Source organism: Hylobates moloch, unplaced genomic scaffold (assembly GCF_009828535.3).
Source record: "Hylobates moloch isolate HMO894 unplaced genomic scaffold, HMol_V3 SCAFFOLD_8, whole genome shotgun sequence".
In the NCBI taxonomy this organism is placed as follows: Eukaryota; Metazoa; Chordata; class Mammalia; order Primates; family Hylobatidae; genus Hylobates; species Hylobates moloch.
In genome coordinates this window covers 19,079,823-19,104,942 of record NW_026652283.1, presented here as the reverse complement: position 1 = coordinate 19,104,942, position 25,120 = coordinate 19,079,823, and the positions used below count along the sequence as shown (strand labels likewise).

General features: G+C 37.4%; 1 protein-coding gene across 1 annotated transcript in view; it reads right to left on the bottom strand.

Annotated features, from left to right (window-relative positions):
* PDE3A (phosphodiesterase 3A) overlaps window positions 1–18,849 on the bottom strand; it is a 294,546-nt gene extending 275,697 nt beyond the window's left edge. Inside the window, 1 exon segment of the mRNA XM_058442168.1 lies at window positions 17,824–18,849. Within this exon segment, the coding sequence (XP_058298151.1) occupies window positions 17,824–18,783 (960 nt within the window). The 5' untranslated portion in view covers window positions 18,784–18,849.
* Between the last annotated feature and the right edge of the window lie 6,271 nt (window positions 18,850–25,120).

The following is a 25,120-nucleotide window of genomic DNA, read 5'->3' as shown; positions in this document are numbered from 1 at the left end:
ATGGTCCGAGTTAATATGAAAACAAAATAGAAGTATTTCCTCTATAAAAAGACCTGGGATGTATTGGCAATATGTCTTTGATGGAAATGGGATTTGTTGGACTATTCAAAGACTAATAGAAAAAGCCCTGAATTTTCTTTGAAAGTCTCATGTTTTTGCTATATGACAGCTTAAGATATTTAGAGCATCCAAGGAATCAGAGAGGACACAAACAAATGGAAAAACATTCTATGCTCATAGATAGGGAGAATCAATATTGTGAAACTGGCCATACTGCCCAAAATAATTTATAGATTCAAAGCTATTCCCATTAAACTACCATTGACATTCTTCACAGAATTAGAAAAAGCTACTTTAAAATTCATATGAAACCAAGAAAAAAGAGCCCACACAGCCAAGACAATCCTAAGCAAAAAGAACAAAGCTGCAGGCATTATGCTACCTGACTTCAAACTATACTACAAGGCCACAGTAACCAAATCAGCATGGTACTGGTACAAAAACAGACACATAGACCAATGGAACAGAATACAGAACTCAGAAATGTGACTGCATGTCTACAACCATCTGATCTTCAACAAACCTGGCAAAAACAAGCAATGGGCAAAGGATTCCCTATTTAATACATGGTACTGGAAGAACTGGCTAGTCATATGCAGAAAATTGAAACTGGACCTCTTCCTTATACCTTACACAAAAATTAACTCAAGATGGATTAAAGACTTAAATGCAAAGCCAAAAACTATAAAAACCCCAGAAGAAAATCTAGACAGTATCATTCAGGACATAGGCATGGGCAAAGATTTCATGACAAAAACATCAAAAACAATTGCAACAAAAGCAAAAATTGAGAAATGGATCTCATTAAAGAGCTTCTGCATAGCAAAACAAACTATCATCAGAGTGAACAAACAACTTACAGAATGGGAGAAAATTTTTGCAATCTATTCATCTGACAAAGGTCTAATATCCAGAATCTACAAGGAACTTAAATTTACAAGAAAAAGGCCAGGCACAGTGGCTCTCACTTACAATCCCACACTTTGGGAGGCTGAGGCAGGTGGATCACTTGAGGTCAGGAGATGGAGACCAGTCTGGCCAACATGGTGAAACCCCAACTCTACCAGGAAAAAAGAAAGAAGAAAAAAGAAAAAAACAAACAACCCCAACCCCATTAAAAAGTAGACAAAGGCCATAAACAGATACTTCTCAAAAGAAGACATTTATATGGCCAACAAACATATGAAAGAAAGCTCAACATCGCCGATCATTAGAGAAATGCAAACCAAAACCACGTTGAGATACCATCACATGCCAGTCAGAATGGCAATTATTATTAAAAAGTCAAGAAACAACAGGTGCTAGTGAGGCTTTGGAGAAGTAACAATGCCTTTACACTGGTAGTGGGAATGTAAATTAGCTCAACCATTGTGGAAGACAGTGTGGTGATTCCTCAAAGACCTAGAACCAGAAATACCGTTTTGCTCAGCAATCCCATTACTGGGAATATACCCAAAGGAATATGAGTCATTCTATTATAAAAATACATGCATGCATATGTTCATTGCAGTACCATTCACAATAGCAAAGACGTGGAATCAACTCAAATGCCCATCAATGGTAGACTAGATAAAGAAAATGTGGTACATATACGCCATGGAATACTATGCAGCCATAAAGAGGAATGAGGTCATGTCCTTTGCAGGGACACAGATGGAGCTGGAAGCCATTATTCTTAGCAAACTAATGCAGAAACAGAAAACCAAACAGATGTTTTCACTTATAAGTGGGAGCTGAACAATGATAACACATGGACACGGGAAGAGGAACAACATGCTGGAGTCTGTCGGGTGGAGCGACAGGGTGAAAAAAAGCAGGATAAACAGTAAATGCATGCTGGGCTTAATACTTAGGTGACAGGTTAATAGATGCAGCAAAGCACCATGGTATGCGTTTACCTACATAGCAAACCTACACATCCTGCACATATATTCTGAAACTTTAAAATTAAATTAAATTAAATTTTTTTAAAAAGATATTTAGAGTATCAGCTGCAAATGCATCTCTTTAAAAGGAAGAGCATGTGAACGACACAAATTTATTAAAATTTCATCTTGTTAAAACAGATTTTAAAATATAAAGACATTTATATCAAAATAAAGTTTCAAAACCAACTTTTATTACACAAAATGTCATAGTATCCTAACAAACTAAAAAACTTTTGAAGAGTTTGAGATGCTTGATTAGAATTTATTTCCATGTAAGCAGATTTCATGACTTTCCCAAATGTCAGGTCTCCAGTTTGTACATCTTCTGGAAGGTGTAGGCAGAAGATAAAATTAGAAAAAAAAAATGTCAACCCAATCAGATATTTTTAAAGCAAGAAATAAAGATAAATATTCCTTTATTATTTGGTCTCTAAAATAAGATAAAACATTAAAGGAACTCTCTGTCTATCCTCAAAGGAAATATCAGCCCATCAATACCCAACTTGGCAGTACCGATTTCAATATATATTTAAAATCTGCCCCTGACATTATCATTTTGGTGCAACTCCCAATCATCTCTGGATTATTGCAACAATCTTAATCGGTTTCCTTCTTACATCATAACACCTATTCCCACTCAACACAGAGAATATGAGACATCCTATTCAACATAAGGCTGGTAACATCCTTTCTTTGCTCAAAACCCTTTGATGGTAGCCCATCTGCCTCAGAACGAGTCTTGCAATGACCCCTCATGGCCTATGTGATCTGCTGTCCCCTCCTCCTCACCTTTTTCCATCTTCTATCACAAAAGTGGAAATCCATGGACTGTCTGTAACCAAGTTAGGAAAGAGATGACCACTCCAGGCAGAATTTATAAACTGAAACCAACAGGAGTAGACTGAGACTCCACAGCACTCCCGCTGCTCCCAGGGCCAAACCAAAATAACTACCTCAGACTAGACTGAAAGATCATTCAATAAGTGGAAAAATCTGGAAGAAGAGTGGTCTGAGGGTTAAGGCCTAAAGTAAAGCCCTGTGGAAGCTGGTAAAAAGAGAGATCATCCTGAGGAATATTTTTATGTGATAAAATAAACACTCACGACCTTCCACTGAGGGCCACAGCTGAGCCAGGGCTTAGCTGTATTATACAGGTAATAAGCAGAAAGTCCCTGTCATTTGAGAATAATGGCACCACTGGCACATAATGAGAAAAAGGATGGGCATGACTGAAATTTTACCATGAAAAATAAAACTAAAATTTTTGAAAATAATTTTGTTTTTCAAGACAAAATATAGGTTATAATGGTAGCTAGAGTACAAATCAAATTTAAAGCACGGATCAAGTTTCTGTACGTGGGGTTATAGGACAAACTACACAACCGACCCACAAAACCATCATTTTTACAAAGACAGTCAAGGACTCCATCAATTTTCTTAAATATCTCTCCTAAGCCTTTTTCACTGAAGCACCTGAAGCATCTGAAGTCCCTATCACATCTCTCTCCTCCTACTATTGCCTTATCTGGCTCCTAGGATGCCTCATTTGGCAGTGGCTTTGCTTACAATTTAACTCCTTAATACTGTTTTAATTAACTTCCATTAAATTTTCATATTTTGTAAGACTTGTGAGTTTTTGTAATCAAATGCAAATTTGTTTGCATTGTTTTACATAGCGCTTTCTAAAATTTAGCCTATAACCTTCAATGACCTGGCCCTAATGGGCAAGAATATGTATTATTTATGTTCAGCTGGGCACAATGTTTAACAAGAACCTCTGTCCATTGTTACATTAATTTAACCTTTGCAACCTTAAGAAATCAGTTATATTATTCTTATGGTATAGACAGGGTCACTAAAGTTTTGAAAGTTTAAAAAACTGGTATATATTACAAGCTTTGGTCTGTGTCAGTCTAGAGAGTGCATATATTCTTTCTATTTAACATTTGTATAGCAATTTATTTTGATTTAGCCTTTAAAACAGCCATATGAGATAGGTAGTGAAGCGGATATTCCTATTCCTATTTTACAGATGAGGAAATTGATATCCAGGGTGGTTAAAAAAACTTCTTTGAGGTATCATCAATGAAGTTTTTTTGAACTTCAAAGAAATGAAATCAAAGTGAAACATTTATGATTGTCATAGGTTCATAAACTATAGTGTGTGTGTATAGCTTTTCCCCATGATACTGACCCTTCTTGTCTGAGCCAAGCACTTTTAAACTATTTGTTGAATTGGATTGCAAAAGTCAGAACTTCCTGTAGAGTTTCAGTAGACAGAAGTTTATAGTCCTGTCATTCTCAACAGAAGCAACTGGGGTGTTCCTTAAAACCACAGATTTCAGGACCCCACTCTACACTTAACTAAATCTGAGTGTCTGGAGGGTTACAGGATCTATAATCTAGTATTTAAAGGTCTGCATTTTAATAGTTTTCCCAAATAATTTTTATTCACACTAAATTTTGAGAACTACAATAAACAGCTCAATTTAGAGAGCGTCAAATTATATGTAATTATATGTAAGTGAAATTAAGCAATGTCCTCACAGACTTCAAAAGCATCTAAGGCAGGTTGATTAATCTATTAACCAGGGGCATTTACTGTTATAATTCATAAACAATAGTTTGATTAACATGGCATTATAGTTATATAAGAATAATTATCAACAGGGGAGAAGTTAGAAAAAAAGAAGAATCCAGTCATACTGAAATGCTTACAGTGTAGCAAATATTCCATATAAAATAGAGAAAGTTCTGAGATTTTAAATAAGAAACTTACTTGCTGACATTTTTAATCAATTCTGGTCATATAAAAGGTAAAAGTTCACATAAGATTGCTATTAGCATACATGTGTAAGTGAAAATGATAAATGTGCTAAAAAGTTACAGAATAAGAATCAATGTCTTGGAAACTAATGAATGTCAGGAGAGTTTGTGAATAGCATCAGGACCTCTTACACAGACCATCATCCCCTGGGTGCTTTTGATCTAATGACAGACCTTGAGGCAATGCATGGCTGGATTTCCTGCCCAGCTTCCAAGAGTGTCTCTCTCAGCATCTTCTCCTCTTTTCAAATCATAAAGGGTTCTAGTTTTTACATGCACTAATATTATGCCCTCAAAAGACCATAAAATATTTTTTGAAAACTGAGGAATTATTCATTTGACTTTGATCTAGTCTTCTTTGTGCACAAGCAAAAATACCACCATTAGTTTTTGGCACTCATTTTTATGGTGATTTTCATATCTGAATGCCACTTTATTTTTTAGATAACTTACTTAATCAGTGTTTAGTTATATATGTATCCAACATTCCCAATCTAATTCTCACACTTTTTATTAGGACTAGTTAATTGCTTAGGGAAGTTCCACCAAAAACACTTAAAAGCTCTAGCTGTAGCTCTGTAAAGGGGTTAAGATGAGCAAATCGAATTGTTATTTAAGTAAAAAGGAATGAGGAGAAGTGGACAAAATGAGGCTATTGCCTTAATAACTATGCTGTAATTTAGATCTTACTTACCTAGCAAAAAACAACTCCAATTATAGGAAAAACAATCCCTAGGAATAAAAACAGACACTATTCAAGATGATACACACCGTTAGCTCCTTGTCTCAAAATGCAAACAAAGTTAAATGATTTTGCTTCTAAAATGTTTTACAAAATTGAAACTCACAAATAGCTTAATTATATTTTGATTATTTCAATATAATTTATAATGAATGTCTCAGTTTGTAATATATTTTTTCAAATAAAAACCATATTGAGATTTTTTTAGGTAGTATATTCAAAAAACTCAAACTCTGGAAGTAGTCAGTGATAGCAACCTCTCTAAAAAGTCTGCCTCTGAGAACACTTGACATCTACAGATAAAAAGAAACCTGACACCATAAGGTTGGAAATCACTTTTTTCCTAAACATTGTATTCCTAGTTCATCAAATGTCATGATCATCTGCCTATCATACTCAAAAGATATGTCTCTGATATCAGTGAGAGGATATGACAATACTGTATCTTCTCTAAATATTAAAACTGCAACAACAAAACATTCTTATTTGACTTAAATTTTTTCGACTTTCACAAGCCAAGTTCTATTAAAAACTAGGTGGGCCAAAGAAAAATGACTGAAAAGCTAAATTTATTACTGCAATAAAACCCTATAAGCTTCTGATTTTTCAGTTCAACTTGATTCTGCAACTATGCTACCAAATTTCTAGATCATTCCACATGATGGAACTAGCACTGCAGTTGGATGACATTTTTAAAAAGTCAATTTCACAATGTCATCTCTGGAAGCAACCATCTCAAACTTTGTTTTGTAATTGATCACAATTAAAAGCTAAAGACATAACATTTGCTTTACATTAGACTTTTCGGAAAATACAGCTATTCAGTAAGAACCTCTAACAAGAACGCAGACTACTAGAGTGTAAAAAAGGTGATACCTGAAGAGCACCTGTCAGAGCCCTGTGGGATGGAATGGAAGAAAATAAAGTCAGAGTTTGTTCTCTCTCAATTTATCAGTTGAATGTGAAAAACACTTGATATTTTCTTTTTCTAAAATATGAACCCAGATTTCAAAAATCTTTCAAAGGTTTACACTACGACGATCTTTGCGGTAGCTTTGGTTATTTTCAGCTGAGAGTGAGCTAAAAATAATTATCTAGGACTCATGGTGAACATGGGATTTCCTACAGTAAGGCCACAGGCAAATGCAACCCCTTATGTAACATATGCAAGAAAGTATTTTTTAAGTAACAAAAATGTAAACATCATATTAAAAATGAAAATGTATAGGTTTGTTGACAGGTGCTGGGAAAACTGGCTAGCCATATGTAGAAAGCTGAAACTGGATCCCTTCCTTACACCTTATACAAAAATTAATTCAAGATGGATTAAAGACTTAAATGTTAGACCTAAAACCATTAAAATCATACAAGAAAACCTAGGCAATACCATTCAGGACTTAGGCGTGGGCAAGGACTTCATGTCTAAAACACCAAAAGCAATGGCAACAAAAGCCAAAATTGACAAATGGGATCCAATTAAACTAAAGAGCTCCTGCACAGCAAAAGAAACTACCATCAGAGTGAACAGGCAACCTACAGAATGGGAGAACATTTTTGCAACCTACTCATCTGACAAAGGGCTAATATCCAGCATCTACAGTGAACTCAAACAAATTTACAATAAAAGAACAAACAACCCCATCAAAAAGTGGGTGAAGGACATGAAGAGACACTTCTCAAAAGAAGACATTTATGCAGCCAAAAAACACATGAAGAAATGCTCATCATCACTGGCCATCAGAGAAATGCAAATCAAAACCACAGTGAGATACCATCTCACACCAGTTAGAATGGCGATCATTAAAAAAGCAGGAAACAACAGGTGCTGGAGAGGATGTGGAGAAATAGGAACACTTTTACACTGTTGGTGGGACTGTAAACTAGTTCAACCATTGTGGAAGTCAGTGTGGCGATTCCTCAGGGATCTAGAACTAGAAATGCCATTTGACCCAGCCATCCCATTACTGGGTATATACCCAAAGGACTATAAATCATGCTGCTATAAAGACACATGCACATGTATGTTTATTGCGGCACTATTCACAATAGCAAAGACTTGGAACCAACCCAAATGTCCAACAACGATAGACTGGATTAAGAAAATGTGGCACATATACACCATGGAATACTATGCAGCCATAAAAAATGATGAGTTCATGTCCTTTGTAGGGACATGGATGAAATTGGAAAACATCATTCTCAGTAAACGATCGCAAGGACAAAAAACCAAACACCGCATGTTCTCACTCATAGGTGGGAATTGAACAATGAGAACTCATGGACACAGGAAGGGGAACATCACACTCCGGGGACTGTTGTGGGGTTGGGGGAGGGGGGAGGGACAGCATTACGAGACATACCTAATGCTAAATGATGAGTTAATGGGTGCAGGAAATCAACATGGCACATGGATACATATGTAACAAACCTGCACATTGTGCACATGCACCCTAAAACCTAAAGTATAATAAAAAAAAAAAAAAAGACAGTCTTATTTCTTCTCTTCTTTCCATAGAAATTTCCTTAAATCAGCTTAGTCACTACCTCAGCCTCAGGAGAACTAAATATTTCAGGTTAAAAGTCTTTTATTTCTTTTTCATCCATTTTTCCTACCATCCAGCCAGCACTTACCATAAGCAAGACACTGGGCCAGAATTTTCTAAATGAAATGCTTATGGCTGAGAAAAGGAAGCTACAAAAATTTGATTCCTTTTATAATAAAAATTGTCTTAATCTGAATCTGACTTCCTTAGTTCCTGAGACTAGAAAGCAAATTCTCAATACAGCATAAGCAGTTCAGCAGGCTCTCTCCCTTCCAAACTTCCTGAGGGACTGCTGCTAAGGCTGAACCCTGAAATAATAACTCCCAAACAAGGGGATGTTTCATACCACGAGGACAAACACTGCTTGCTAAAGAGCATCTCTGAAGTGGATCTCTAAAATACGATAAAAATAAAAACTATTTCATTTATTTGTGTTCATGCTAGCTTAAAAATGGGCTAAGGATGCTGATTCCACATAGCTGTATAGCAGTTGCCACAGAATTAAACATTCCCCACTGAATAATACCTCTATGACTTCAAACTTCCATTAGGTCTCTTTAAGTGGTTTATACCTGGAGAGGAGGAAACACTTGCCACAGACATAGCATAAATATTCAGTTATTTAAACTTACTTCACAAGATGGAAAATTTTTACGAAAATCCTATTAAACCAAAACCACAAGATTCTTGCATAAAATTATTTCAATATTCTAACAAGGTACTGGGAGAGACAGAATGGCATTCCTTAAAATTTTAAACGCATTCAGAGGGAGAAGAATCTATTAGGTAAAAAGGAAATGAAAGAAAGTGTGCTTGTAGATAGAGATGGAGAACAGAAAAAGATTGACCAAAAAAAAAAAAAAAAAACAGTACCAGAACAACCTCTATATTAATTTAAACCAACTTCAAAATTAGCCAGAGCTAACAGTGACTAGTTACATTCAAGTATAAACTCTTTCAAGCAACAGATGTGTGTTACAATGACATTTCTTTCTTCAGCTAGCTTCTTCAAGAAGTCTAAATTAAGTCAGCTTTACCAGAAGTGAGCCAGCATCCACATTATTTCATTTTATCCAAATGTGCTTCTTTGTATACCGTGATTCTATTGCCTTTTGATCTTTTTACAATTCCTAGTAAGTGAAAATCTATGTACCTATGATATAAAATCTATCTATACTTAATCTGTAGTGTAAAAATAAATAATATACCTTGTCCCAATCACTAAAAGCATCACACAGAGATATAAACGTTATACACATAATAAATGTATCTTTAAAAGTTAATCTATAGATCTACATATAAAGTAAAATGCCATATATAATTTTCTCTATTTCTTGATGTAGCATTGGAATTACGGCTATTGTTAATGAATTCCTAGAGTCTAAGGAAAGGGGATGGAGAGGACATGACATTAAACATTTCCAGACTTTTTCATCTGAAATCAGTTTGAAATTGCAAACCAGAGTGAACTCAGAAAATGGCTCCAAAACTCACCTAATCTCAATTCCTAGTTTAAAAATTTCACACTATCAAAATCTCCAATCCGCTCTATACACAAAATGAACCATTTTCATTGTGTTTCCATGAAAGTGGTATTTATACAAACAATAGTGAAAAGTTACCAGCCCTTTACAGACACTGTTACAATTTTCATCCATTAAAGCTATGAGCAGGCTTGTGACTTTTAGTTTCCTAAATTACAAAGATAATGACCTGCACTACAAACATAAGCACTTTCATTTCTAAAGAGACATTAGATAAGCCAATTATAGACTAATCATCATGAACATGTGTTGTGTTTACAGGGTATCCATCAGCAATCCCTGTTCCATACCAAACTCCTAAAGGCAAATTCGTAATTAACTGGAAATATTGATACTGTGTTATAAATCAGGTTAATATAAAGGTCTTTTATTAAGGAACTCTGCTAAATCTCCCCCTCCGATGAAAATAATCATATTTTAAAATAAATGCAATAATGAGAAATGAAGAAAAAAGGGCAAACAGACTTGGCAACTATTAGAGTGGTACAAAAATGAGCTATCAAGATTACAGATATAATTTTAAAGACTGTATATTGTTATTAAATCTACAAAGATTTTTCATTATAACTGAGGAGGTGACATTAGTATCTCAAATATTACAAATCTTTAAAAATATAGAGCTGCACTGTCCAATATGGTAGCCATTAGCCACCTGTGTCTATTAAATACTTGAAATGGGGCTAAGCCATACTGAAATGTGCTTTAAGTGTAAAACACACACAAGATATTTAGACTCACAAAAAAACAGAATGCAAAATATTTCATTTTTTTTTACATTGATTACACATTGACGTGCTATGCTGGGTTAAATAAAGCATATTATTATAATTCATTTCATCTGTTTCTTGGGTGTGTATGGCCTCTAGAAAATGTAAAATCAAATGTATGGCTTGTGTTGTATTTCTATTGGATGGTGCTTATCTATAATGTTTATAGGACTGTTTTCATCAAAGCCACTGGGTGACACTGTTTCTTCACTAAATTGATACAACCAAAGCAATTTTCTGCCAGGGGAAAATCACACATGCACACACACAAATCATAAATGCACATACAGGTAGGTACACACATGCACATGCACATACACACACTTCAGCAAACAATATGTGCCCCTTATAACCAGTCATCTTCTCAGGATGAAAGAACACGAGTACCCTTAATGTAATGTTATTACTATGTTAGCAGTACTGGCTATACTTGAAAGCTTTAATAATCATTCGCAGATTCCTAAATAACAGATGACAGCTCTAATCAAATCAAAAACACAGACATTGCTTAGTTTGTGACTTTTCTCAAAAAGCTTTCCATCTTCGAAATGGTAATGTTCTTCATGACCTCCTCTGATATTATATCCTATTTACTTATATTTTAATGAAATTCTAAAGAAACGCTGCAAAATAACAGGTGAAAAAAATTACCAGCTGTTTTTACTAATGAAGAAATGCCTTACCAATTTGCAGATTACGCTTTGCGTTGAATTTTGAAATCCTGAACATACGAAAATCAACGTATTGAAAATCTAAAATAAAAATCTTCAATATTTAAGCCACTGCTAAATACTTTTGTTTGATAAGACTCCACAAAGTTAGACTTTTCAGCGCAACTGATATTCATTTACGCGACAAAGAATAATTCATTCCAGAGGCTACCTGGTATTAACGAGTTTTGTGTTATTTACACATCTGACACTCAATCTGATTACTCAATCTTCTAATGCTGAATGAGAATTTAGAGTTGGCTCCATGTGAAAAATTACAAATGATATCTAGGCTTAAAGTTATCAGCCTGACTCCTTTCCTACTGTTTCCTCAGTAGCATAGTTAAGTCAAAGAGGACATGGACAAAAGCCATCTTGCCTTGGGCTATCTTCACACATTTAGCTAACTCTCAGTTTCCTTCTCTCTAAAATCAGACTAATTCTAGTCTACTAACTACAGCCTTTTCAGAATTAAGCATTTAAAATATCAGTGCAACCAGCTATTTACAGTCATGAACTAACTCAACATAAATCCAATCAGTGTACTATTTTGAAGTGTAACATGTCCCAAATCCAGTATTATTTTACCTTTGTTTCAGAGCAGACTGTAAAGGTACACCAAAGTAATTTCCATTTTCAAAAACATTCTCCATGTCTTCAAAATGTAAAGTAGCTTAAAATCTAAACCATTTATGTTTAACCATTTATGTGTTGAGGACCCTCTGAAAACCTATGACACTAAGACTTTTTGCTCCTAAGAATGAACAAATGAAGTTTTGCATAGAATTTCAGAGAAGAGATGAATGAGTCCTGGAGCCAGGTTAAAAACCTGCTCCAAGTTATTATATGCATTTCTCCATTATCTAAGATATTTCACTGTGACTTCTCTTTTTCTTATGTTCACATCTCATTACTCTCACTAGGCTCTAAACTTTGCAGACACAAATGCTGTGTCACAACTATCTGTACATTATTTGTATGATTTTTGGCACAAAGACTAACGCACAGATAAAATGTGTTGATTTGAGACCTGGTAGGTTGATTGATCAAAGGCCTTTATGGATAATGGGTAACATTAGCTACGGGTAGCATCTTCTTTTAAAACAGTGGTATACATTCAGAATGAACAGGTATGGCCAACTAATATTTTTTATGATTGTTATACAACACATCTTCCTCTAAACTACAACTCAGGCACATCTGTTAGACTTTCTTCTCAGCGATCAAATCTGTATATTTTATTATCAATAACAGCACAAACATACATTCTCAGTTCAAAGTTAAAACAATTCCATAGGAGCCTTCCTAAAAAAACAAACAACAACAAAAAATCTCCTTTAATAAAAAATACTACCTATCATGAAAGTATATATAGGTAATTACCAAAAGGATTCAAGTTTCTATAGAAAGGAATTATCTTCATTTGAACATTCATGGAACACATCTTTAGATACAAGAATAGGAGACTGGACTTTCTGAGGGTCTTCAGAATTATTTCACAGAGGTTCATTAAACACATGAATGCAGAATATAAGCATAATATTTTTTAATCTCAATTCGAGGGTTTTTTTTAGAAGATATAAACACCACACAGAAATGGAGCAGGAAGGCCGGGCGCGGTGGCTCACGCTTGTAATCCCAGCACTCTGGGAGGCCGAGGCGGGCGGATCACGAGGTCAGGAGATCGAGACCACGGTGAAACCCCATCTCTACTAAAAATACAAAAAATTAGCCGGGCGTGGTGGCGGGCGCCTGTAGTCCCAGCTACTCGGAGAGGCTGAGACAGGAGAATGGCATGAACCCGGGAGGTGGAGCTTGCAGTGAGCCGAGATTGAGCCACTGCACTCCAGCCTGGGGGACAGAGCGAGACTCCGTCTCAAAAAAAAAAAAAAAAAAGAAATGGAGCAGGAAGGCTCCACTGAAGAGGAGACACACAGCAGCTAAGTAAACAATTCACCATAAACCTGCAGGGTTATGCATCACTTCCGGGAGCATAAGACATTTCCCCATCACCCAATGCAAAGGCATGATACAATAGTTGCATTGATTATCTTCACACATCCAGGACAGTACAACTCACAACAATAACTCTTTCTCAAAAATACAACTCCCATCCTAATCCCAAAATAAACTCTTTCTTTTGATAGATAAAATAACATACGTTTTCAATGAAGTCAACTGGACTCTACCCGGCTGACACAAACCATATTAATGGAAAAATCTTAAAATATATAGGCATACTTCTAATTTTGAGGTTTATAAACATCCTACCTTGACAGAATGAGAACTTGCTTAAAATAGAAGTAAAATTGAATTTGGTAAAGCCTTTATTCAACTAGCGCTCTGAAGAGACTATTTCTCAGATCTGAATTTTCTAATAGACTACAACAAATTCACACAAATGTCACTGCAGATAGAATGAATGTTTTTTCATGCCAGTGTCACTCACCCTTGCCTGCCTGCACCCCCTCCCCCAAGGCTTTTCAAAATGTATTTCATACACAGAGTCACTGTTCTGGTTGTTTATTTAATTAACATGACAGCCCAGCATACACAGCATTTCTTTCAGTTCTACAGTTTTAACTTTTTACACTTTCGACTCAATACAGAAAGAGTAAAATTACTGTTTTCACTCCTTCCAGCCTCTGTAAATTTATATAGATTCACTGAGTATTTATGTCACTTAAAAAAGTTTTTCAGTATGCTTTAAATATCTGTATTCACAAAGTAAAATCACAATTTTTGTCCCCCACACACACAAAAAAATTCTTTTCCTTCACCTTTCCCAAGGGATGATAAGGAAATCTTGTTTTCCCTTTTCAGTATTTTCAGAAATTGACATTAATTAATTTTAATTCTGTCTCCAAGTCATAAGTAATCAATATTGCTCTTTGAATCACCATAAACTGAGTAACACTACTGAAATGTAGAAGCTACAATTTAATTAAAAGTCCATGATTATTTCTGAAACTTACTCAATTTGAACGATATGTTATATTGACAGGCATTTAGGAATTTAAACAATGTATTCTACATTTTGAGAAGAAATAAGCAAGTGTTTTGTCAAAGAATAACAATGCCCCCCATCCAGTGCCTACCATCAAACACCATACCCATTTCTCCTATTTTTGCTTTGCTGTTGTTTGCTTTCTCTCCTAAAAGTGTCTTTCTCACATCAGTCATGAAAAACTTGACTCTTTTTTTAACAACTAAGATCAAAATGGATGATGTTGTATCCATCACAAAAAAACTTGTCATTAAGTGGTACAAATGCATTAATGGAGACAGTCATGTGCCTTCGTATTTACCTGAAACCACAGGTAAAAACATAAAATTTTCCTTAACAGGTAACTAAAATAAAATTGCATTGGTTTGAAATCTTTCAAAAGTGAATGTGTAAGGTGGTCTCAGTAATTAGAGAAGAATGAGCAGCCAATTATAGTTCTTTATTTATAAAGAGAATGGAGAGACACCCCTTCAAATACAATTTGCAGTAACAAAAAAATTGCAAAATTAAAATTTTACATTGAAAAATAACATATTAATCATGCATAATATCTAATAGTCCAAGAAAGTCTAGGTACCTCTGTATATTCCCATGTTTGGGGCCGAGGGCACAGTGGTAGTTTGAGAGAGACACATCTGCTCTGGGATGCGAAAGTCCACTTAGAAAAGATACACACACCTTAACAGACGCTTGCCTTCTTAACACTGGCAGCCAAAAAAGTAGTTTCACACACTCATCTACAAAATCAGCCTCAGTATTGCGGACACTGAGTTGTCAGGACTAAACTAAAAGCCAAACAAACTTTATAGTTCTTTAAACTTTAAAGAACTATAAACTTTGTTTTTTCCTGAGAATAAAGATAATTCCACTTGCATTCACAGACAACAGTGCTATAGACTTACAGTTCTTGAAAGGAAAAAAGGGAGGGAGAGAGAAAAATGTATCTGTCAATTGGTTTCTCTTGTGAGAATTTTTATCATATATTCTCTTTGCACTTTTGGAACTGAGGGTGACTGAAGAGGGACAGTTCATAAGTAACTAGCCACTGCCATTCATACAGAGAAGAAAATGATGAAATTCTCTCACTGGTAAGCCTCACAATGAGCAAAGTGCACATAAATTCTCAAGAGGACTCTGACAGACTGTGCTTTTAAGTTCTTAAATGACTATTTAAAATGCACTTGTTGCCTATGAGTCTTGTCTTGAGTTGAAAGTAGACATTCCTTCAGAAAAAAAACAGATGACATTCAGGGGAGTGTTATATAGTTATTTTATCATTATTTTGATGTTTGACTTCACAAAGTATGCAAATGACAGTGGTACACTTTGCACCCTTAATCAGAAGTTTGTTTCCTTATGATAAAACAGATAAGCCATTTACTGTGGGTAGCTCCTGAACTTTTCACACAGTAAGGCTAACGTATATGAGATACTGTCCTATCTTACAAGATAGTACACTGTGTTAGTTTCCACCCGCTCCCCACAATTATGCTCAGCAACAACTTTTAATGGGTCATATATAAAAACCAGTCTTCGGTGACACGCACACACTCACCCATGCCCTCATTAAAACTTCAAGTATCTCAGTTTCTGCTAAATGTATTCTTGTGTTTCCATCAAGCATAAGACGAAGTTTCTCACTTTAGAATAATCTTCATTAACACAGCCTTTAAAAAAAATAGTGACCAAAGAAAATTACAGAAATAGATTGCGATTACGCATTTTCCAACTGCATTAATCAGCAAAACATTAAATATGCAATGCTTATTTTGATAACTTTGCAAATAATTCAAATTCTCCATTTATCAATTTAAACCAGAGAAAACCAAAAAAAAAAATGTGTGGGTTAAATGAAAGCTGCTGGTTAATTTACCTAAACATCTTCTCATCTTCTATCCACCCTCAATTTCTTAACTTATAAATGTTAATATAAAATTTAAAAAAAAATTCCACAGGGTAAATTATATCAATTTGGAATCAAGTTGTGATTAAATCCCAGATTTTCCTTAGAAATTACGGTCATGAATTTTGCAATAGTAACAGCATATTTGCCTATAAGTTAATGAATAGTGTATTCTGAACATACTTAAAGCAGTGGTGTTTTCATTTAAAAGACATTCTCTCCCATAACTGTGAAAAGAAATTAAAATGGTTAGTTTACCCTCAAATAGATAACTTACTTTAACAATTTCCAAATTTTTACCAAAACTATCAGTCAGTGGCCTGTTTTCTCCTCCACTCTTAGAGTAAGCTTAAACACAAGAAACATTTATCTAAACAAAAAGCAAATAACTACATTTGCTTTAAAATAAACAGACTATGATGCTGTCATCTACTCTGCTAAATAATGTCAAACAGCCATAGATCTGTGTAATCAACTCCATTTCAGAAGCAAACTAGCCACCCACACCATATGGTGACTGCTTTTTCTTAGAAATACCCAAATGATTATCCACAGAATAACCTAAAAAGAAAAAGCTTACTTTATCTTAGGATATTCTCTTGCTCCCTAAAGTTGTCCTAATAGTACCATAGGTAGGCATTAATTTAAAGGGAAAAGTGTAAATTTCCACTTGCTATATCCAGCCAGCTCCGCCTCCCCATCAAGTGTCAAATCCACTTCAAATAGAGAGGTGAACAAATCTGCTTCAACTAGACAGGCATACACTTCGGTATGCTTTTTTAGACACAATATGCATTTTAAATTGGGATTTGTTCTTTTATGCCCTTTACTGCAACTGTTCTATAGTCTTAAATCATTTAATGATAATAAGGAGACTCATCCCCAAAAGTGACTAAAGGTTTATTTACAACTTTACAATCCCAGGTTCCTCCTCCTCCCACGTTGTGGGAAGATATACATCTCCAGCAATCTTAGAAATGGCCTCCCGAATTAGTTATTTCCTATAAAATCTGCATAAATCCATTTGAATTTATAACTACCCACTTAAGTATGCACATACTAAAAAGAACTGTTTTGTTTTTAGTTGACACTAAAGCGCAGTTGACAATTTTGAACAATTCCAAAGTTCGGACATATTATTCCCCAAGTTGAAGTTTGTGATACAAAACACACTAGCATGTAATAATGTATGCCCCTAAATTATATTTAAAAACAAATTGGGCACCATCAGCTGCAGTCTCTCCAAATAAAACTTACTGCAAAACCAGAAAATGTGTATCAATTCCTCACCTTCAAGCATAGCTTGCTTTGCTCTAGAATCTTTTTACTGGTTTTCATAAATGCTTAACATCATTTCATTAAAAAGACATTTTACTTTTTAAAAAGTAGAAATCTAGTAAAATCTATGTGTTAAAAAAATCACTCATTGCTAAAATCTAAACTTAATTCTAAAATTTCTGCTAAGGAAGGAAAGCGTAAGAGTACTGAAAAGAGTAGGCAAGCCACACACCAGGTGTAGCAGATCTAAAAAGTTGGCCCAGCTGTGGGACACCCTACACATGCCATCTAGTTTTGTTGATCGTGTTTCAGTTGTTCAGGTTATAAAACTACTGTGTGAAAGAGAGAGAGAGAGAGAAAAAAACCCTGCTAGTTTCTTATTAATTCTGAAGTTAGACCACTTTTCTAGGCTATCTTCCCTTTAGTTCCCAGCGCTCGGATTCTCTCCACTCTGCGCCGGTTCCCAAGTATTTCAAGTTTCCCCAAGAGCCGAGAGAGGAGTTGCCAGTGCTTACCTGTTCCCTCGGTATACAGGGCAGGGAGGTCCTCCGATGGGACTTGCTGCTGCAGCCGGACATCTCGGCGGACACGACGGAGCTGGACCGCCTCCTCCTCTTAAACACCGGGATATCTTCCTTGGTCCCAGCAATCAGCTGGGACCCCAAATGCTCCCTTGGAGCCGCCTCCGCGGACTGCGGCAAGATTTGTTCCACGTACCTGGCCAAGAGGATCCCCAGCACGCCGGCCAAGTACGCCAGGTAAGGTCTCCAGGCGACCTTGAACCTCTCTAAGGAAATGAGGGACACGGTCCTGACCGCGCTAGTCAAGGCGATCATGAGGACGCCCAGCCTCAGCCTCAGCACCAGCCATGTCGCGGCGGCCAAGCAGCTGAGCACCACCCCCGCGACGGGGAGCGAGAGTAAGTGATCCTCCCCGACGCCCAGCCCAATCTGGACGAGCGCTTCCCCCCCGCAGCAGGCGGCCAGCAGCGCGACAGCCAGAGGCAGGCGCACCCCGGCGCGCAGGAGGTACAAGCCCATCCAGAAGAAGGCACACAGGAGACTGAAGAGCAGCGCCGAGGGCTGCAGCCAGGGGCTGAGCCGCGCGCCGCCCCCGGGAGCACCTCCCCGAGGCCCCGGGAAGACGCCCCCTTCTGCTCCCGGGGCTGCTTCCTCCTCCTCCTCCGCCGCCGCCTCCTTACACTGCTCCAGGTCACAGCCGACCTCCCCGCGGACCAGCCTCACCAGCAGCGCCAGCAGAAAGGACAGGGAGCCCGCGCACAGCGCGGAGGAAAGTTTCCGAGAGCGCCGGAGCGGCTGCAGCACCAGGTCTCCCCAGCAGCCACGGCAGCCCGAGTCCCGCGGCGATGCGGGGTCCGCACGATGGTGGCAGTCCCGGCCCGCCGTGGGGGCTTGACTCACCCCACTGTGGACGGGCTTGTCCCTGACTCGTGCAGCGTCGCCGGGCACTGCCATGGTATGGGGTGCCCTCTTCACCGAATTCCCAGTGGCCCCCCGACGCCCCCGCCCCGACCCACACGCGCGCGCGCACACACACACACGCACGCACGCTCTTCCCAATTCCACCCTCGGAATCCTGCTTCTCCCCAGGCCCACAATCCACTGAAAGTTTCAGCTTTCGAATAACTCCTGGAGAATGCTAGATGCTCCAATGAGACTTCTTCAAGTTAAAAGCTAGCACGCTCAAGTTGAAAGCAAACACGGGCAGAAACGATCAGGATTCCCCTTTTCTCTCTTTGAATATCTTTTACAGATTCTCTGCTCCACCCCCAGCCCCGACTTAAATCCTCCGGGGTCTCTTCCTACTTCAGGATTTCAAAAATTGCCCAATGCATCCCGCGCGCAGGAGCCGCTGACGCTGGAGGAGCCGGGGGGCGCAGGGCGGGTTCCGGGCCATTCGAGGCGCAGCTCGGCGCTGCGCTGCAGCGCGCCGGGCCCGCGGCAGATGGAGGTCTCCCTTCTCTTCCTTCCTGCAGCTCTTTTTCTATCACTCTTTCTTTCTCCTCGGCCGATTCTCCCCGGCACGGCCCCAGGACGCGAATCGCCATTCCCTGGGGCAGAAAGCAAAGCCTCCCCCGCCTCCGTCAATCCAATTCATGGCAAAGGATGGAAAAAAAAAATGGGAAAGGGGCTGAGAAATAAGAAGTTGCTAAGTCCGGTCGGAGAGACCGCCGGACCGAGAGACTAGCGGCAGCCGCAGAAGGGAGGCAGGGAGAAGGAGCGAGCAAGAGAGGAAGGGAGGGTGAGAAGAAAGGGAGGGTGAGAAGGGAGAAGGAGATTTGCTTTTTTTTTTTCCTCCCCACTTCTATTTGTTGCAAGGTTGGTGGTGATTTGCAGTTTTGCAAAGGGGAAACGAGTGGAGACGCCTGCTTAAGATTGTATAAAACTGGCAACTGGAGTGATCGACAATTCCGCTTTCTTTCTTTAAGGCAACTCCCTAGGAAAGCTTCTCAGCCGAGCTCCCGCCCCCTCCTCCGGAGGAGGCGCTACCCTCAGCACGATTGCTCCTTTGCTGGGAAAGCGGCCGGTTCACCCTACAGGCTGGAGCAGGGGCTGCTGAGGCTGATCCACCGCTCAGCCCACCTCAGCCCCGGGGTGTGGGGGGCTGCGGCTAGCCCTGAGGCTGAGCTCCCTAGAACGTTGGAGGGGAAAAAAAAAAAAAAAAAGATTGTGTTTGCCTATTTGGCAGATGAGAGCCAACATACTTTCTACTGTCCCTGAAAATGACAGCCACTTCTACTGTGTGATTCAAAGATGTTCCCAAGTCAGTTACAACAGCAGTCCAATTTCAGGTGACATTGTAATCCTTTGGTCGCTCCTGCTGGAAGGTGTGTTTTATGAGAACCCAAGCCTGGCCTGTTGGTTCAAATGATGGAAGAATCAGCCTTACCTAGACCACAATAGTATAAAAAGAAAGGAAGGAGAGGCAGCAGTCATTTAAATCCAGTGTATGAGTATTACACAATAGTTTTTGACTGTGGAAACTAAAATTACATTGGGATTAAGTGACCGTATCATCAAAAAAGGTTAACAAAGTTTAAAAGCCCAGATAGTTCATCAAAAAATAAAGAAAAATCTCAAGGGAGAGGTGAGGCTAGGTCGGTTAACACTAGGAGAGATCTTAGAACACTGCCCATGGCTGCAAAATACTACATCTTCGAGCAAAGCATATGAAAAAAATCAGGACCTTAGTTATTAATGAGTAAAGGTTCATGTACTGCAGCAGTGTGATATTTGAGAAACTAAAAGAAAATTTTCAAGCTAACTTTTTTTGGCAGATTATGAAAAAGAATTCAATATCTGTTCAATGGACTTAAACTCGATTGATGTTCCTTGAGATCCAGTTGTCTTTTTAAAACTAAAACAAGAATATGATATTCCACTTTTAACATGGCTATCTTAGATGTCATTTGCCCTCACTAATAATAATCTTAATAATCCAATTTTGTCTTAATTATCTTGACATTCCAGGTTAAAGTGTATTTACAGCTTAGAGCATTGAGATAATTGATTCAATATGCCACTGTATTTTGTATGGAGACATGAAGCAATAAAAAAAGCCAAAAGGAGATCCTTGAGATAAAATTAATTTATGGGGACAGGGGGAGAAGATGGCTTAAGTTTTAAACAGCTTCATGGGAAGCAGCCTGTTCTAGCAGAAGGCAGATATTCATATTATGACATTAGTAGATATGAGAAACTATAAAGGTACAGCTTCTCTCTGTCAGATGTCCAGAATTGTGCTACCACACAGGAGTGTGAGTTGGGCAGCTAGTCAATGGCAGTGGACACCATCTGTTTAATAATTAAGGAAACAGGAGCAGCAATGTCTTTGCCAAAGACAAATGAGCCCCCTAGCACGCACACATACTTTCATGAGTTTCCTTTTTAGACATATGATTCATATGCCAGATCCCACCTGGGACACATCGGAGTGAAACACCTTGATTGGAAAATCGTTCATATCTGTTGGCATCCAAAATAACATATTAAAATAATAAACTGTAAAAATCTGGCATATATCAAGGTTAAAAAGAAAAGCATAGTAAGGGAAATTTTAGAATATTTCAATTTTATCTGTCCCCTACCCCCACAATTATCTCAGTTCTTTAGAAAATTTAATATAATATTATCATAAAAACTGAACACTTAAGGTATGGGAAGCAGACGTTTTTTAAAAGTTGTAACAGGAAAAAATGGCATTTGCTAATGGCAGCAAAACAAGAATATTCTAAATCCATGTGTTAATAACATCCTGGAACTCTTCAATAAAATAAGGAGGCAATGTCCTGGCATCCAGGTTTCTTTAACAAATAATAATCAAAAAGTCATTTGTCCCATCCAAAGGAAAGAAGGTAGATTTTTCTCCCCATACCATCCAGAACACAGAGGCAAGTGAACAAAGACAACAAAATGCTAATGTTAGACAGACGCAGAAACCTGCAGGGCTATACTGACTGAAAGAAGTGACTAATAATGTACCTTTAACAGAGTATATTCAGTGAAATGAGCTGCAATACATAAACTGGATAGGGAGCATTCACATATAAACACTGCCCATTTTCTACAGATAGTGGTGAGTCCTAATTCAAGAAAGTGACAACACAGCCAAAGAATAAGGAAAATGTTGTACATGCAGAAAAATAGTAGAGCATGGACAACAGAAATAAAAATTTAAATTTTACTTGATCAATCTTCCACTTAGTCAAATCTAGCAAACATGTTTTTATAGTTTTTTGGGAAGAGGATCTAACCCATCGCATTTGAGCTTTATTAAATATAGTTAAGCGTCAGGAGATTCTCTTGTAAAATTCAGTAAGTTTACATTCCGTAGTATGGGTTCAATCATTCTCTGCTACCTATCTGATTATTATATATTTATATCTAATAGGTACCTAAAATATAAGGTATCCAAAACAAAATTCTTAACTTACAATTCCCTTCCTCCCTATCCCCTACCCACCCAAACTATATTTTCTCAATCTTGTTCCATCCCAGTAAAGAACATAACCATCTACCTAGTTGCTGAGGCCCCAGAAGAGGGAACTGCTCTTGATTCTTTCCTTTGTTTATCTTGCTTTACTTTTAGTTGATTAGCAAATCCACTTGATCCGGTCTCTAAAATATATTCTAAATCCATTTACTTTTCACTGTCCCTCTTATAATAACCTACCAAAGAGCCATCATCTTCCTTGGCCAGGACAAGTGCAGTAACTAACTGATCTTGCCCTACTTATAATTCATTTTCTATATAGCAGAGTAATACTTTAAAAATATAAATGGAATTATGTCCCTCCCCTATTTAAAACTACCCAAAGGCTACCCATTGTACTTGCAGAATCCAGTCCTCATCACAGTCCTCATGACAGTCCTACAAGGACCTTCAAGATCTTTCCAAGTAATTCTCTCTGACCTCTCCTCCTATTCCAATGCTCCTACTTCACTGGTGAAGCACTATTTATTAGAACTTTCTTCAATGACAAATAGACCCTCTGCTGTCCAATATGGTCGCCACTAGCCACATGTGGCTACTGAATACTTGAACCATGGTTGGTGTCCCTGAGGAGCTGAACTTTTGTATTTTATTTTAATTTAAATTTTAATACATTCACTTAGCTAGTGTGTACAGGAATGGAGAATGCATCTCTAATACCTCAAGCCACCTTTGTGTTCTGCATACATGTGAAATGGGAAACCCTGTTCAGGGCCTTGGTATCTAGAGATTTTCACATAGCCGGCCCCTTGTGCTCCATCAAGTCTAACCTCAAATGTTACTTTATTTTAGAAAGGACTTTTTTCCAAGAATCTTATCAAAAACTTTTTGGACACCCCATGTGCACGTACACACATTTTCTTCCACTATCATACTACCCTGTTTCATTGTATTTATAGCACTTATCACTATACAAAATGGTCTTGTTCATTTATTTTTCTCACTTATCATTTATCTCTGTTCACTAGGGTGTTAGTGCCATGTGAACAAGGACCATGAATATCTGTCTTGTTTGCTGTGTGTCTCCAATTACCAGCATAGTGCCCGGCACATGGTGGAAGCTTGTCTGAGTCTGTTCACTGTTGCTATGAAAGAATACCTGAGATTGGGTAATGCGTCATCAGGTGATTTCATCATGTGAACATCACAGAGTATACTTACACAAACCAGATGTGTGACCTACTACACACCTCGGTTATATGGTATAGCCTAATGGCCCAGGCTACAAATGTGTACAGCATGTTACTGTATTAAATACTGTAGGCGATTGTAACACAGTGGTAAATGTTTGTGTATCTAAACATAGAAAGGGCACAAAGTACCATATTGTAATCATGTGGGACCACTGTGGTATATGTGGTTTGTCATTGACCAAAACATTGTTAGCAGTGCAAGCTTATATGAATACTTAAATTACTCACCTATTAGAGAAATAGGTAATTGTCAAAGTTTTGAAAACTTTGTAGTGATTACCTGATGAAATGTCTACAATCCATAGCAGTTTTCTGGTAGGCTTAGGGATAATACAGTGTAAACCTGCATTTCAGTGATGTGTAAGCTGAGAAATTAGGAGATACCTAAATATGAGTGACTAAGATGTCACAGCTCACATCACGATTTATGACAGAGACTCCAACTGTGCCAATTAACAACAACAGGGGATTAACTTAAGATTTAAAAAAGTAAACATTTTGCCAAGATAGACCTTATTAATACTTATTATTTCACATATAGTCAGGGAAAAAAATGCAGAAACCTTGCATTTTTAGATGCATCATCTGCCTTTTTTTTAATGCTGCCACTCAAAATGCAGTGCCTGCCCAATAAATTGCTGATAAACAGCCAAAAGCTGAGCTCTTATTGACTTCATGAGCAAATAGTTCAGGTTTACAGCAGCTACTGATGTACAGACCAGGCTAAAATGTTAGAAATTAAGGATGGATTTGCATTTTTAAGCTAGAGTGTATTATTGAGAAAAACTATGAAGGTTGTTGATAGAAAGGAAAATATAAGTATAGCCTATATCTTTGTTATATTTCAACACCACTGAATTTTAAAGTTAGTTTTACTTACCTGTAAGTGTTATAATAGCACCCAAACTGCTAATTTTTGTATATGTGATAGAAGGATTCCAGGACAAAATTTATATACAGCATAGAAACATCCTTGATCTATAAATGTGATGCTCTTTTGCATGAAATCTACCAAGGTTTCTAAATATTAATGGAGTGTTTTAAGCTACCTTATCATTTTGGAGGAAACTCTAATAAACAGCCAAATGTCTAAAAGTAGGCAATTAATAGAAGGGAAAATAGAAAGAAAGAACACAGATAATTTACTAATTGAAAATCTACCCTGAGTAATTGATCACCTACTGCTCTTTTCCTTTATAACTATCTAAGGAGAATGCACATTTAAAATTAGGATGGAATTTTAAAATGAGTTAAATAATCACTCATCTTTATGTAAATATAATTTAAAATACTGTCACTTGACTAGTTATCTTATCTTACTTCTATTTACAATTCTGTTTTTATTTGTGGCTGTGTTAGATCTTACAGAATCTAGGGCTATTTGTTATATCATCTCTCAAATTATTTCCTCCCCCAAAGCTTTAGCCTCAAAAGGGCAATTTCATTTATGACTGTGAAATGTCTGGTTGGCTTTCACACAACAACTATGTTGTGAGAGTAGAGAAAAAGTGTTAAAATATGGTATTTAAAACATAATTACCTGTAGAACCTGTAGAAAAGAAATAATCAGTGTCTAAAAATACTTATTATTTACACTTAAAGACTT